At 55.0% G+C, this 16401-nt stretch overlaps 1 protein-coding gene across 1 annotated transcript in view; it reads right to left on the reverse strand.

Moving 5' to 3' along the window:
- Positions 1-15975, reverse strand: part of LOC146076066 (C-type lectin domain family 10 member A-like) — a 97571-nt gene extending 81596 nt beyond the window's left edge. The window contains exons 1-5 of the mRNA XM_083185895.1: positions 15851-15975; positions 10472-10562; positions 2421-2525; positions 284-379; positions 146-205 (exon numbers count right to left, since the gene is read on the reverse strand). Coding sequence (XP_083042021.1) covers positions 146-205; positions 284-379; positions 2421-2525; positions 10472-10559 — 349 coding nt within the window. The 5' untranslated portion in view covers positions 10560-10562; positions 15851-15975. The remainder of the gene's footprint in view (positions 1-145; positions 206-283; positions 380-2420; positions 2526-10471; positions 10563-15850) is intronic.
- Between the last annotated feature and the right edge of the window lie 426 nt (positions 15976-16401).

The following is a 16401-nucleotide window of genomic DNA, read 5'->3' on the forward strand; positions in this document are numbered from 1 at the left end:
TAGCCCTATATCCCAGCCCACAGTGACCATTATACGTGGCAACAGTGGGATACATAGCCCTATATCCCAGCCCACAGTGACCACAGGTCCAAGCTCCATCCCTTGTCGCCCATCATTCTCCCATTATAACTCCACCATCTCTCACCATTAGACTTGTCCTTTATTGCTGCCTCCATGGCCTTGAGCTTCTCCTGTATTCCGGTTCCTGTGGGCAGGAAATAGTAACAGGGTAAGAAGACTGAGCCCAGAATCGGCCCTGCCCGCCCCCTGTGGGGTCACTCACCCGCCTGGGACAGATGATCCGTTATTGAGGTGAAGTTCGCACTCAGATTTCCCAGCCCGGAACTGAAGCTCTGCTCTGTCCGGTTCACCCCATTGTCTATGGTGGAAAGCAAGACAACACTTACAATGCTCCTTACACATTATCTGAGCCACCAATAGAATAAGTACAGTACAAACACTACACAACAGCGCTGTAGGACAAATACCAGGGGCATGTACCCTAGAGGAGCACTCAGTGGTGAGTAATGGGGGTGTAATAAATCCAGCACTCAGTGACCCTGTACCCAGCGTATGGGTTATACTTATAGGGAGCAGGAGACCAGGAGCACCGGTGACATAGATAACGATAGGGGAAACACAAAGGGCCCTGCTTACATAATAAGGGGAAGTGGGTGAACCATTGGAAGGTGAACTGGGAAGAATACATGGAGGGTACGTGGTGAGTTATGAGGACAGCTGGAAAGATGAAAAGCTGCATTTTGAGGAGGCCCTCAAAGCTTTGGAAAGGTGGGCACTTGGGGGGGAGTGTGATCAGAAGCGACACAGGATGATGGTGAGGTAGAGATAGAAGGAGCAGTGGAGAGAGACACAGTCCTGTATTTAGGTGGGTTTGTACTTTCTATGTGAGGTTCGGGCTGGAATCTGAGATGCACACGGAGCCAGTAATGCAGGGTGCAGAAGACGAGGCAAATGCCATAGAGTAGGAGAGGACCAAGAGATGGGCACCAGCAGTAAGTATTGCTTGTAGCATGGAGAAGGGAGTGACGGGACAGAGCGGAGGATGTAGAATAAGCCAGAAATGATGAGCACATGAAGGAGAGTTGTGGTAGAACCTGGGACAGAGCAACGACGGAATGTGGAAATGCCCCTTAACTGGAAGCAGCAAGACTGAGAGATTGCCTGAATGTAGGGAGTGGAGATACAAAGGACATGGAGTTCTGTGGACTTGGACAACAGAAGTGAGGGTGATGTCATCAACACTGTGAGGGGTGGTTTGGGTTTCCTGGGAGGGCAGAAGACAATGAGATTGTTCTTGGCCATATAAAGTGTGAGGGAGCTCTAGGACATGAGATGGCAGAAGGTGGTGAGGGATGATAGAGATGATGGAAGGAGAGAATCTAGAGATGCAGAGTGAGAAGAGAAGGGGTCGAAGAAGGAACCCTTGGGAGATGGCAGCAGGAAATGCCTGGGAGGTGATAGAGAATGATAATAAGGTAGGAGAAGAACCACCAGAGAACAGAGTCAAAGCTTCTGATGGAGGAGAGGAGGAAGCTCAGGAGGAGATGGTGGTTGTCAGTGTCAAACATAACAGCCAAACCAATGAGTATTATGAGGCCAGGGGAGCAGGATGCATGGAGGCCGGGGAGAAGGATGCACGGAGGCCAGGGGAGCAGGATGCATGGAGGCCGGGGAGAAGGATGTACGGAGGCCGGGGAGCAGGATGCACGGAGGCCAGGGGAGCAGGATGCACGGAGGCCGGGGAGAAGGATGTACGGAGGCCAGGGGAGCAGGATGCACGGAGGCCAGGGGAGCAGGATGCATGGAGGCCGGGGAGAAGGATGTACGGAGGCCAGGGGAGCAGGATGCATGGAGGCAGGGGGGAGCAGGACGCATGGAGGCCAGGGGAGCAGTACACACTAAGGCCTGGGAGCAGGATGCACAGAGGCCAGGGGAGCAGGATGCATGGAGGTCACGGGAGCAGGATGCACAGAGGCCGAGGGAGTAGGATACATGGAGGCCAGGGACAGGCATTGTTGAGGTGTTTTTCCTGTCAGACGCCCCCTGCAGGCATTACAATATATCGCACAGCAGGTTAATGTGTAGACAGAGCAGCCTGCTTACGCTAATGGGAGAGTCTGCCTGTGCCCACTGCTCTGACATACGCAGTCCCCACCGGTAGTGTCTGTGCCTACACCAGCCCCATGCTGGGGTCCCACCTCTGTCTGCACACTACCATTGGCCTATGCACCCGTGACACTTCTGTGACACTCCCAGTAGATGGGTGTGATCACAGCGATATCAGCAGTGGGGCCTCCATCATACGCCCAGAGGTGACTTTCTGCAGCATCCCTGGTACCTACCCCTACCCCCCACACACACAGTGCGCAGATATAAGCTGATACGATGACATCACTCACTTGTCATGGTCACTGCGAGGATGATGATGGCGATGAGGAGAACAGCATAGGACAGAGCGCAGATCAGATAGTGGGACTGGGAGGCCCCTCTGCACATAGCGAGACCTGTGGGGACAGAGAAGGAGGATGACGTGATTCTACCCCTGGGGACAGTCACATGTCACCGACTGCTCTGTATTTCATGAATCAGTCCCCAAATATATACAGAAGACCTCACTCAGGACTTGTTTTGTAAGCCAAGCTGGGATACTTGCTCTGGTGCCCTCAATCCAGAGGAGGTGAAGGCTCATGAATACAACCACAGGAAACAACGCGGCCCTCACAGGCTTGGTACGATACCTGCACACGTGGTACAGCCGCACGCTCTACTCTGACTACCGGCTATACGATGCCTGCACACGTGGTACAGCCGCGCGCTCTACTCTGACTACCGGCTATACGATACCTGCACACGTGGTACAGCCGCAAGCTCTACTCTGACTACCGGCTATACGATACCTGCACACGTGGTACAGCCGCACGCTCTACTCTGACTACCGGCTATACGGTACCTGCACACGTGGTACAGCCGCAAGCTCTACTCTGACTACCGCCTATACGGTACCTGCACACGTGGTACAGCCACACGCTCTACTCTGACTACCGGCTATACGATACCTGCACACGTGGTACAGCCGCGCGCTCTACTCTGACTACCGGCTATATGATACCTGCACACGTGGTACAGCCGCACGCTATACTTTGACTACCGGCTAAACGATACCTGCACACGTGGTACAGCCGCACGCTCTACTCTGACTACCGGCTATACGATACCTGCACACGTGGTACAGCCGCACGCTCTACTCTGACTACCGGCTATACTATACCTGCACACGTGGTAAGGCCGCATGCTCTACTCTGACTACTGTCTATACGATACCTGCACACGTGGTACAGCCGCACGCTCTACTCTGACTACCGGCTATACGATACCTGCACACGTGGTACAGCCGCACGCTCTACTCTGACTACCGGCTATACGATACCTGCACACGTGGCACAGCCGCACGCTCTACTCTGACTACCGGCTATACGATGCCTGCACACGTGGTACAGCCGCACGCTCTACTCTGACTACCGGCTATACGATGCCTGCACACGTGGTACAGCCGCACGCTCTACTCTGACTACCGGCTATATGATGCCTGCACACGTGGTACAGCCGCACGCTCTACTCTGACTACCGGCTATACGATAACTGCACACATGGTACAGCCGCACGCTCTACTCTGACTACCGGCTATACGATAACTGCACACGTGGTACAGCCGCGCGCTCTACTCTGACTACCGGCTATACGATACCTGCACACGTGGCACAGCCGCACGCTCTACTCTGACTACCGGCTATACGATGCCTGCACACGTGGTACAGCCGCACGCTCTACTCTGACTACCGGCTATACGATACCTGCACACGTGGCACAGCCGCACGCTCTACTCTGACTACCGGCTATACGATACCTGCACACGTGGTACAGCCGCACGCTCTACTCTGACTACCGGCTATACGATACCTGCACACGTGGCACAGACGCACGCTCTACTCTGACTACCGGCTATACGATACCTGCACACGTGGTACAGCCGCACGCTCTACTTTGACTACCGGCTATACGATACCTGCACACGTGGTACAGCCGCACGCTCTACTCTGACTACCGGCTATACGATACCTGCACACGAGGTACAGCCGCACGCTCTACTCTGACTAACGGCTATACGATACCTGCACACGTAGTACAGCCGCACGCTCTACTCTGACTACCGGCTATACGATACCTGCACACGTGGTACAGCCGCACGCTCTACTCTGACTACCGGCTATACGATACCTGCACACGTGGTACAGCCGCACGCTCTACTCTGACTACCGGCTATACGATACCTGCACACGTGGTACAGCCGCACGCTCTACTCTGACTAACGGCTATACGATACCTGCACACGTAGTACAGCCGCACGCTCTACTCTGACTACCGGCTATACGATACCTGCACACGTGGTACAGCCGCACGCTCTACTCTGACTACCGGCTATACGATACCTGCACACGTGGTACAGCCGCACGCTCTACTCTGACTAATGGCTATACGATACCTGCACACGTGGTACAGCCGCATGCTCTACTCTGACTACCGGCTATACGATACCTGCACACGTGGCACGGCCGCACGCTCTACTCTGACTACCGGCTATACGATACCTGCACACGTGGTACAGCCGCATGCTCTACTCTGACTACCGGCTATACGATACCTGCACACGTGGTACAGCCGCACGCTCTACTCTGACTACCGGCTATACGATACCTGCACACGTGGTACAGCCGCACGCTCTACTCTGACTACCGGCTATACAATACCTGCACACGTGGTACAGCCGCACGCTCTACTCTGACTACCGGCTATACGATACCTGCACACGTGGTACAGCCGCGCGCTCTACTCTGACTACCGGCTATACGATACCTGCACACGTGGTACAGCCGCACGCTCTACTCTGACTACCGGCTATACGATACCTGCACACGTGGTACAGCCGCACGCTCTTCTCTGACTACCGGCTATACGATACCTGCACACGTGGTACAGCCGCACGCTCTACTCTGACTACCGGCTATACGATACCTGCACACGTGGTACAGCCGCACGCTCTACTCTGACTACCGGCTATACGTTACCTGCACACGTGGTAAGGCCGCACGCTCTACTCTGACTACCGGCTATACGTTACCTGCACACGTGGTACGGCCGCACGCTCTACTCTGACTACCGGCTATATGTTACCTGCACACGTGGTACAGCCGCACGCTCTACTCTGACTACCGGCTATACGATACCTGCACACGTGGTAAGGACGCACGCTCTACTCTGACTACCGGCTATACGATACCTGCACACGTGGCACAGCCGCACGCTCTACTCTGACTACCGGCTATACGATACCTGCACACGTGGTACAGCCGCACGCTCTACTCTGACTACCGGCTATACGATACCTGCACACGTGGCACAGCCGCACGCTCTACTCTGACTACCGGCTATACGATACCTGCACACGTGGTACAGCCGCACGCTCTACTCTGACTACCGGCTATACGGTACCTGCACACGTGGTACAGCCGCACGCTCTACTCTGACTACCGGCTATACGGTACCTGCACACGTGGTACAGCCGCACGCTCTACTCTGACTACCGGCTATACGATACCTGCACACATGGTACAGCCGCACGCTCTACTCTGACTACCGGCTATACGATACCTGCACACGTGGTACAGCCGCACGCTCTACTCTGACTACCGGCTATACGATACCTGCACACGTGGTACAGCCGCACGCTCTACTCTGACTACCGGCTATACGATACCTGCACACGTGGTACAGCCGCACGCTCTACTCTGACTACCGGCTATACGATACCTGCACACGTGGCACAGCCGCATGCTCTACTCTGACTACCGGCTATACGATACCTGCACATGTGGTACAGCCGCACGCTCTACTCTGACTACCGGCTATACGATACCTGCACACGTGGTACAGCCGCACGCTCTACTCTGACTACCGGCTATACGATACCTGCACATGTGGTACAGCCGCACGCTCTACTCTGACTACCGGCTATATGATACCTGCACACGTGGCACAGCCGCACGCTCTACTCTGACTACCGGCTATACGATACCTGAACACGTGGTACAGCCGCACGCTCTACTCTGACTACCGGCTATACGATACCTGCACACGTGGTACAGCCGCACGCTCTACTCTGACTACCGGCTATACGACACCTGCACACGTGGTACAGCCGCACGCTCTACTCTGACTACCGGCTATACGATACCTGCACACGTGGTACAGCCGCACGCTCTACTCTGACTACCGGCTATACGATACCTGCACACGTGGTACAGCCGCGCGCTCTACTCTGACTACCAGCTATACGATACCTGCACACGTGGCACAGCCGCACGCTCTACTCTGACTACCGGCTATACGATACCTGCACACGTGGCACAGCCGCACGTTCTACTCTGACTACCGGCTATACGATACCTGCACACGTGGTACAGCCGCACGCTCTACTCTGACTACCGGCTATACGATACCGGCACACGTTGTACAGCCGCACGCTCTACTCTGACTACCAGCTATACGATACCTGCACACGTGGTACAGCCGCACGCTCTACTCTGACTACCGGCTATACGATACCTGCACACGTGGTATAGCCGCACGCTCTACTCTGACTACAGGCTATACGATACCTGCACACGTGGCACAGCCGCACGCTCTACTCTGACTACCGGCTATACGGTACCTGCACACGTGGTACAGCCGCACGCTCTACTCTGACTACCGGCTATACGGTACCTGCACACGTGGTACAGCCGCACGCTCTACTCTGACTACCGGCTATACGACACCTGCACACGTGGTACAGCCGCACGCTCTACTCTGACTACCGGCTATACGATACCTGCACACGTGGTACAGCCGCACGCTCTACTCTGACTACCGGCTATACGATACCTGCACACGTGGTACAGCCGCACGCTCTACTCTGACTACCGGCTATACGATACCTGCACACGTGGTACAGCCGCACGCTCTACTCTGACTACCGGCTATACGATACCTGCACACGTGGTACAGCCGCACGCTCTACTCTGACTACCGGCTATACGATACCTGCACACGTGGTACAGCCGCACGCTCTACTCTGACTTCCGGCTATACGATACCTGCACACGTGGTACAGCCGCACGCTCTACTCTGACTACCGGCTATACGATACCTGCACACGTGGTACAGCCGCACGCTCTACTCTGACTACCGGCTATACGATACCTGCACACGTGGCACAGCCGCACGTTCTACTCTGACTACCGGCTATACGATACCTGCACACGTGGTACAGCCGCACGCTCTACTCTGACTACCGGCTATACGATACCGGCACACGTTGTACAGCCGCACGCTCTACTCTGACTACCGGCTATACGATACCTGCACACGTGGTATAGCCGCACGCTCTACTCTGACTACAGGCTATACGATACCTGCACACGTGGCACAGCCGCACGCTCTACTCTGACTACCGGCTATACGGTACCTGCACACGTGGTACAGCCGCACGCTCTACTCTGACTACCGGCTATACGGTACCTGCACACGTGGTACAGACGCACGCTCTACTCTGACTACCGGCTATACGATACCTGCACACGTGGTACAGCCGCACGCTCTACTCTGACTACCGGCTATACGATACCTGCACACGTGGTACAGCCGCACGCTCTACTCTGACTACCGGCTATACGATACCTGCACACGTGGCACAGCCGCACGCTCTACTCTGAATACCGGCTATACGATACCTGCACACGTGGTACAGCCGCACGCTCTACTCTGACTACCGGCTATACGATACCTGCACACGTGGTACAGCCGCACGCTCTACTCTGACTACCGGCTATACGATACCTGCACACGTGGTACAGCCGCACGCTCTACTCTGACTACCGGCTATACGATACCTGCACACGTGGTACAGCCGCACGCTCTACTCTGACTACCGGCTATACGATACCTGCACACGTGGTACAGCCGCACGCTCTACTCTGACTACCGGCTATACGATACCTGCACACGTGGTACAGCCGCACGCTCTACTCTGACTACCGGCTATACGATACCTGCACACGTGGTACAGCCGCACGCTCTACTCTGACTACCGGCTATACGATACCTGCACACGTGGTACAGCCGCACGCTCTACTCTGACTACCGGCTATACGATACCTGCACACGTGGCACGGCCGCACGCTCTACTCTGACTACCGGCTATACGATACCGGCACACGTGGTACAGCCGCACGCTCTTCTCTGACTACCGGCTATACGATACCTGCACACGTGGTACAGCCGCACGCTCTACTCTGACTACCGGCTATACGATACCGGCACACGTTGTACAGCCGCACGCTCTACTCTGACTACCAGCTATATCAGGGCTGGGCAAATGCGGCCCTCCAGATGTTGAGGAACTACACATCCCAGGATGCTTTGCATTAGTTTTGCTATGTGGCCATGCTGAAACTGATGCAAGGCATGCTGGGATGTGTAGTTCCTCAACATCTGGAGGGCCGCAATTGCCCAGCCCTGAGCTATATGATACCTGCACACGTGGTACAGCCGCACGCTCTACTCTGACTACCGGCTATACGATACCTGCACACGTGGCACGGCCGCACGCTCTACTCTGACTACCGGCTATACGATACCGGCACACGTGGTACAGCCGCACGCTCTTCTCTGACTACCGGCTATACGATACCTGCACACGTGTTACAGCCGCACGCTCTACTCTGACTACCGGCTATACGATACCTGCACACGTGGTACAGCCGCACGCTCTACTCTGACTACCGGCTATACGATACCTGCACACGTGGTACAGCCTTACTCTCTACTCTGACTACCGGCTATAAGATACCTGCACACGTGGTACAGCCGCACGCTCTACTCTGACTACCGGTATACGATACCTGCACATGTGGTATAGCCGCATCACTAATCTGTTGCTCTTGTCTATCCCCTGGGACTGTTTGGTATTTTATGAAAACGATCCCATGATTTAAACCCATTATCGGTTGGCATCAGAGGATACAGTATATGAGGATCATACCATACCACACTACTTAGTATCCCGGAAGAGCCTTCAATTCTCCCTAAAATATTTTTGCAGCGATTTTATTTATTGTTGTTTTTTTTTACATGAATTGATTCAGTGAGTAAAACCCATATACTCACCTTTTAGTATATACCGAATAAAAGTTATATTTTAACTACTATATATATAATTAGTTGAAAGTATTTACACAAATACAGACACACCCATGAGCAGACCACCCAACCAGAACACTGGTCACGCCCCCCACATTATTAGGTGCTGGCCACAATCCCTATTATTGCGCATAATAGGCCCTTGATCATTTCAGCTCCAGGCCCATTTAGACCTTAAGGGCCCCATACATCAGCAATTAATTGTGACAATTTTCAGATATGGAGATGATTGCCACAATTTATTTTAGATGTGTGGGCTCCCAATCAAAATCGCCAATCGATTGCTTAATCAGGTTTTTAAACATGTTTAATCATCTGGTATTATCTGCAGATCTTTTTTATATGTGTGGGCATTCCCAATTCGTCTTCTTCATCTATTTACATTATGAACAGCAATCGATTGGGCAATTTCCAGATATGAAGATGCAATCTTTAGATGGAAAAATCTGCCGAGCACTGAAATAAATCTGTAATGTGTGGGCAAAGTCAGATAGATTGCAGAATCCATTTATCTGGCCAAAATATCCCTGGATCTGGAAATCCATTAATTGTGATTGCTGATGTATGGGGCCCATTACACTTGTGGTGTCCTGGTCCGAGAACAGGGCTGGCAGCTGACTTCCTGTGATGTCAGCTGCCCCCCGTATTTACATGGGAACGCCCACTGCCCACCTCTATTCTTACACCCCTGTGCAAGTACATCGGCAACTATGCGGGTCACTCTGGGGACTGAACAAATCACTATCGCTTTCACTTACCAGGGATGGGCTATATAAGAGTGATCAGGGCTGCCAATAGGGGGGTGCTGTGGGTACTGCTGTCCTGGGCACGGCCTCTCTTTATAGTAGCAATAACACTCTACTTCTACTGCCTGTAACCCCTGCTGTCATAGAGATATGCTCCTAATATTACAGTACTGTATATCCTATCACCAGACATACAGTACTGTACCAATGTGCTTATAACAAACAAAACATTTATATAACTAATCTGCTTTAAAAATAATTTTTGACACCAAATTTTTGGAAGAAATGAATAAAGCGATATGTTAGAAATAAACGTATTACTACTACTACAGCGCCGCGCAGTAAGTGGTGGCTATATAAATAACCGGTGATAAATACATTTTCATGGCTGAGATCAGATGGTTTGTTACCTTGTTTCCTCCACAAGCGGAATCCTGCGCTGCTTCCTGATGCTGTGTCCTCACGGATATCCCTGAATTCCTGATATTCTGGTGACATGTCCTGTAAGGAAGAGTACATTACTTTATACAGTAAGTCACTGGTCCATGCTGGTCACTGTAATTACCAGAGTGGCCGTAGACGCAGCGAGATTGTTAGGCTGCCAGTGTTTGGGGCAGAGGCGGGAACTCTCTCTGAGCGAGATGTACAGGGATAAACTCATGTGGTCCCTCCCATCACACATTGCACCAACACTGTACCAATCACATGTACATATATCCGCCATTAGTACAACTCTCCCTCTACCACCAAACTTCCTACTACAGCAGTGCTTGGGGCCGCCTCTGCCTCTGTCCTCACCTGGGGCCGCCTCTGCCTCTGTCCTCACCTGGGGCCGCCTCTGCCTCTGTCCTCACCTGGGGCCGCCTCTGCCTCTGTTCTCACCCCGGGGCAAACTCTGCCTCTGTCCTCACCTGGGGCCGGCTCTGCCTCTGTCCTCACCTGGGGCCGGCTCTGCCTCTGTCCTCCCCTGGGGCCGCCTCTGCCTCTGTCCTCACCTGGGGCTGCCTCTGCCTCTGTCCTCACCTGAGGCCGCCTCTGCCTCTGTCCTCACCTGGGGCCGCCTCTGCCTCTGTCCTCACCTGGGGCCGCCTCTGCCTCTGTCCTCACCTGGGGCCGCCTCTGCCTCTGTCCTCACCTGGGGCCGCCTCTGCCTCTGTTCTCACCCCGGGGCAAACTCTGCCTCTGTCCTCACCTGGGGCCGGCTCTGCCTCTGTCCTCACCTGGGGCCGGCTCTGCCTCTGTCCTCCCCTGGGGCCGCCTCTGCCTCTGTCCTCACCTGGGGCTGCCTCTGCCTCTGTCCTCACCTGGGGCTGCCTCTGCCTCTGTGCTCACCTGGGGCCGCCTCTGCCTCTGTCCTCACCTGGGGCTGCCTCTGCCTCTGTCCTCCCCTGGGGCCACCTCTGCCTTTGTCCTCACCTGGGGCCGGCTCTGCCTCTGTCCTCACCTGGGGCCGGCTCTGCCTCTGTCCTCACCTGGGGCCGCCTCTGCCTCTGTCCTCCCCTGGGGCCGCCTCTGCCTCTGTCCTCCCCTGGGGCCGCCTCTGCCTCTGTCCTCCCCTGGGGCCGCCTCTGCCTCTGTCCTCACCTGGGGCCGCCTCTGCCTCTGTCCTCCCCTGGGGCCACCTCTGCCTTTGTCCTCACCTGGGGCCGGCTCTGCCTCTGTCCTCACCTGGGGCCGGCTCTGCCTCTGTCCTCACCTGGGGCCGCCTCTGCCTCTGTCCTCCCCTGGGGCCGCCTCTGCCTCTGTCCTCCCCTGGGGCCGCCTCTGCCTCTGTCCTCCCCTGGGGCCGCCTCTGCCTCTGTCCTCACCTGGGGCCGCCTCTGCCTCTGTCCTCACCTGGGGCCGCCTCTGCCTCTGTCCTCACCCCGTGGCAGACTCTGCCTCTGTCCTCACCCCGGGGCCGGCTCTGCCTCTGTCCTCACCCCGGGGTCGGCTCTGCCTCTGTCCTCAACCCGGGGCCGGCTCTGCCTCTGTCCTCACCTGGGGCCGGCTCTGCCTCTGTCCTCACCTGGGGCCGGCTCTGTCTCTGTCCTCACCTGGGGCCGCCTCTGCCTCTGCCCTCACCTGGGGCCGGCTCTGCCTCTGTCCTCACCTGGTGCCGGCTCTGCCTCTGTCCTCACCGGGGGCCGCCTCTGCCTCTGTCCTCACCCCGGGGAAGACTCTGCCTCTGTCCTCACCCCGGGGCCGACTCTGCCTCTGTTCTCACCACGGGGCCGGCTCTGCCTCTGTCCTCACCCCGGGGCCGGCTCTGCCTCTGTCCTCACCTGGGGCCGGCTCTGTCTCTGTCCTCACCTGGGGCCGGCTCTGCCTCTGTCCTCACCTGGGGCCGGCTCTGCCTCTGTCCTCACCTGGTGCCGGCTCTGCCTCTGTCCTCACCGGGGGCCGCCTCTGCCTCTGTCCTCACCTGGGGCCGCCTCTGCCTCTGTTCTCACCCCGGGGCAAACTCTGCCTCTGTCCTCACCTGGGGCCGGCTCTGCCTCTGTCCTCACCTGGGGCCGGCTCTGCCTCTGTCCTCCCCTGGGGCCGCCTCTGCCTCTGTCCTCACCTGGGGCTGCCTCTGCCTCTGTCCTCACCTGGGGCTGCCTCTGCCTCTGTCCTCCCCTGGGGCCGCCTCTGCCTCTGTCCTCCCCTGGGGCCGCCTCTGCCTCTGTCCTCCCCTGGGGCCGCCTCTGCCTCTGCCCTCACCTGGGGCCGGCTCTGCCTCTGTCCTCACCTGGTGCCGGCTCTGCCTCTGTCCTCACCGGGGGCCGCCTCTGCCTCTGTCCTCACCCCGGGGAAGACTCTGCCTCTGTCCTCACCCCGGGGCCGACTCTGCCTCTGTTCTCACCACGGGGCCGGCTCTGCCTCTGTCCTCACCCCGGGGCCGGCTCTGCCTCTGTCCTCACCTGGGGCCGGCTCTGTCTCTGTCCTCACCTGGGTCCGGCTCTGCCTCTGTCCTCACCTGGGGCCGGCTCTGCCTCTGTCCTCACCTGGTGCCGGCTCTGCCTCTGTCCTCACCGGGGGCCGCCTCTGCCTCTGTCCTCACCCCGGGGCAGACTCTGCCTCTGTCCTCACCCCGGGGCCGACTCTGCCTCTGTCCTCACCACGGGGCCGGCTCTGTCTCTGTCCTCACCTGGGGCCGCCTCTGCCTCTGTCCTCACCTGGGGCCGGCTCTGCCTCTGTCCTCACCTGGTGCCGCCTCTGCCTCTGTCCTCACCTGGGGCCGCCTCTGCCTCTGTCCTCACCTGGGGCCGCCTCTGCCTCTGTCCTCACCTTGTGCCAGTACCAGGTTTTTCACCACCCCTTTAATCTATAGTATAAATATTTGCCCTTAAGTTACACTATGCAGTAGTACTCCTTAGACATGTATTGTAATGCACAGTATTGCCGCCACCAGGGCCGGTGCAAGGCACTGGAGCGCCCCAGGTGGGGGGAGGGGGCGCTCCGGCGCTCAGCCGGTGTGTTGCTCCATGTGGCAGGGTTAGTGCCGCGCAAAGCGGCGTGGGCTGCCACGACACAACCCAGGGGAAGGCTTGCCGGGAGATGCGATGCGGCGCGATTTGCCGTGACGTTCCAGGGGGGGCTTGCCAGGTGATGCGTGCGGGTCGCCGCGTCGCTCCACGGGGGTGAGTTATAAAGCGGCCCCATGTCGCTCCAGGGGGTGGGGGGAGCTGTGGCCACAACAAGTGCCACTCACCTCCATCCAGGGGGGACCAGCTCCAAACTGCCACCCTCCAGTGGCCAGCACCCTAGGCAAATGCCTAAAGCTGCCTAGTTGTGGCGCTAGCCCTGGCCGCCACAAATACACATAATACACCCAGTGTTCATAGTTATACACATAATACCACCAGTAGTGCTGCTTATACACATAATACCCCCAGTAGTGCTGCTTATACACATAATACCCCCAGTAGTGCTACTTTTACACATAATACCCCCAGTAGTGCTGCTTATACACACAATACCCCCAGTAGTGCTACTTTTACACATAATACCCCCAGTAGTGCTGCTTATACACATAATACCCCCAGTAGTGCGGCTTATACACATAATACCGCCAGTAGTGCTGCTTATACAAATAATACCACCAGTAGGGCTACTTTTACACATAATACCCCAGAAGTGCTGCTTATACACATAATACCCCCGGTAGTGCTGCTTATACACATGATGCCCCCGGTAGTGCTGCTTATACACATGATGCCCCCGGTAGTGCTGCTTATACACATAATACCCCCGGTAGTGCTGCTTATACACATGATGCCCCCTTAGTGCTGCTTATACCTACAGTATAATACCCCAGTAGTGCTATTTATGCACATATTACCCCCAGTAGTGCTGCTTATACCTTTAATATCCCCAGTAGTGCTGCTTATACGCATAATACTCCCAGTAGTGCTGCTTATACACATAATACCCCCAGTAGTGCTGCTTATACACATAATACCCCCAGTAGTGCTGCTTATACACATGATGCCCCCGGTAGTGTTGCTTATACACATGATGCCCCCGGTAGTGCTGCTTATACACATGATGCCCCCGTTAGTGCTGCTTATACGCATAATACCCCCAGTAGTGCTGCTTATACACATAATACCCCCAGTAGTGCTGCTTATACACATAATACTCCCAGTAGTGCTGCTTATACATATAATACCCCCAGTAGTGCTGCTTATACACATAATACCCCCAGTAGTGCTGCTTATACACATAATACCCCCGGTAGTGCTGTTTATATACATAATACCCCCGGTAGTGCTGCTTATACACATGATGCCCCCGGTAGTGCTGCTTATACACATAATACCCCCGGTAGTGCTGCTTATACACATAATACCCCCAGTAGTGCTGCTTATACACATAATACCCCCAGTAGTGCTGCTTATACACATAATACCCCCGGTAGTGCTGCTTATACACATAATACCCCCAGTAGTCCTGCTTATACACATAATACCCCCAGTAGTGCTGCTTATACTCATAATAACCCCAATAGTGCTGCTTATACACATAATAACCCCAGTAGTGCTGCTTATACATATAATACCCCCAGTAGTGCTGCTTATACACATAATACCCCCAGTAGTGCTGCTTATACTCATAATAACCCCAGTAGTGCTGCTTATACTCATATTAACCCCAGTAGTGCTGCTTATACACATAATACCACCAGTAGTGCTGCTTATACACATAATAACCCAGTAGTGCTGCTTATACATATATTAACCCCGGTAGTGCTGCTTATACACATAATACCACCAGTAGTGCTGCTTATACACATAATAACCCCAGTAGTGCTGCTTATACTCATAATAACCCCAGTAGTGCTGCTTAAACTCATAATAACCTCAGTAGTGCTGCTTATACTCATAATACCCCCAGTAGTGCTGCTTATACTCATAATAACCCCAGTAGTGCTGCTTATACACATAATACCCCGAGTAGTGCAGCTTATACACATAATAACCCCAGTAGTGCTGCTTATACACATAATAACCCCAGTAGTGCTGCTTATACACATAATACCCCCAGTAGTGCTGCTTATACACATAATACCCCCAGTAGTGCTGCTTATACTCATAATACCCCCAGTAGTGCTGCTTATACACATAATACCCCGAGTAGTGCAGCTTATACACATAATAACCCCAGTAGTGCTGCTTATACACATAATAACCCAGGCTTTTACTGTTGGAATGACCTTGCAGGGCTGTATAGTGATGGGTGAAATCAGTTCCACCCTGGCACCCACCACCACCACTCATCCCTGATCCCACCTTTACTACCAGCTCTGCTCCCCATGTTCTCACCTGATGCCAGGTCTCTGTTGCTGCCTTAGTTTAGGTTTTATGAGATTTTTATATCACGGGAGACACAATCATGGTGCAATACTCCCCCCATCTCCCCTCCCTCCTCCTACAGTCACAGTTCTGCAGAATTAGGAAACTCATCTGATTGTTGAGTTGACTAATGGTGGTGACTTTCCTGTGTAACCGGAATTCGCAGCCTTGCGAGTCCACCAAACCCCGCCCGGCGAACGCACGCACCCCAAGCAAAGTGCGGCTTCGCCCACACAGCAGCGAATGGATGTTTTGCATAAACATCCATTCGCTTTGCTGGGGTGTCCGCCCACATCATTCGATGATCACTGACCATCAAATGATGTTTAGCGTGCACGCATATATAAGTGACTTCAGTTGCGGATATATGCGTGCACGCTGGCGTGGATACGGCCGGGCAGCTGACATCCGGTGATGTCAGCCACCCGCCCCCCACACCCGCGTCACTGCCTCATTACCATGAAAGCGCCCACCCCCCCCCCCCCCTCGCTGCCGTGGGTGCACGCACCATATGCCTGCAC

The sequence above is a fragment of the Crinia signifera genome, chromosome 4 (assembly GCF_055691185.1).
Source record: "Crinia signifera chromosome 4, ASM5569118v1, whole genome shotgun sequence".
Lineage (NCBI taxonomy): Eukaryota > Metazoa > Chordata > Amphibia > Anura > Myobatrachidae > Crinia > Crinia signifera.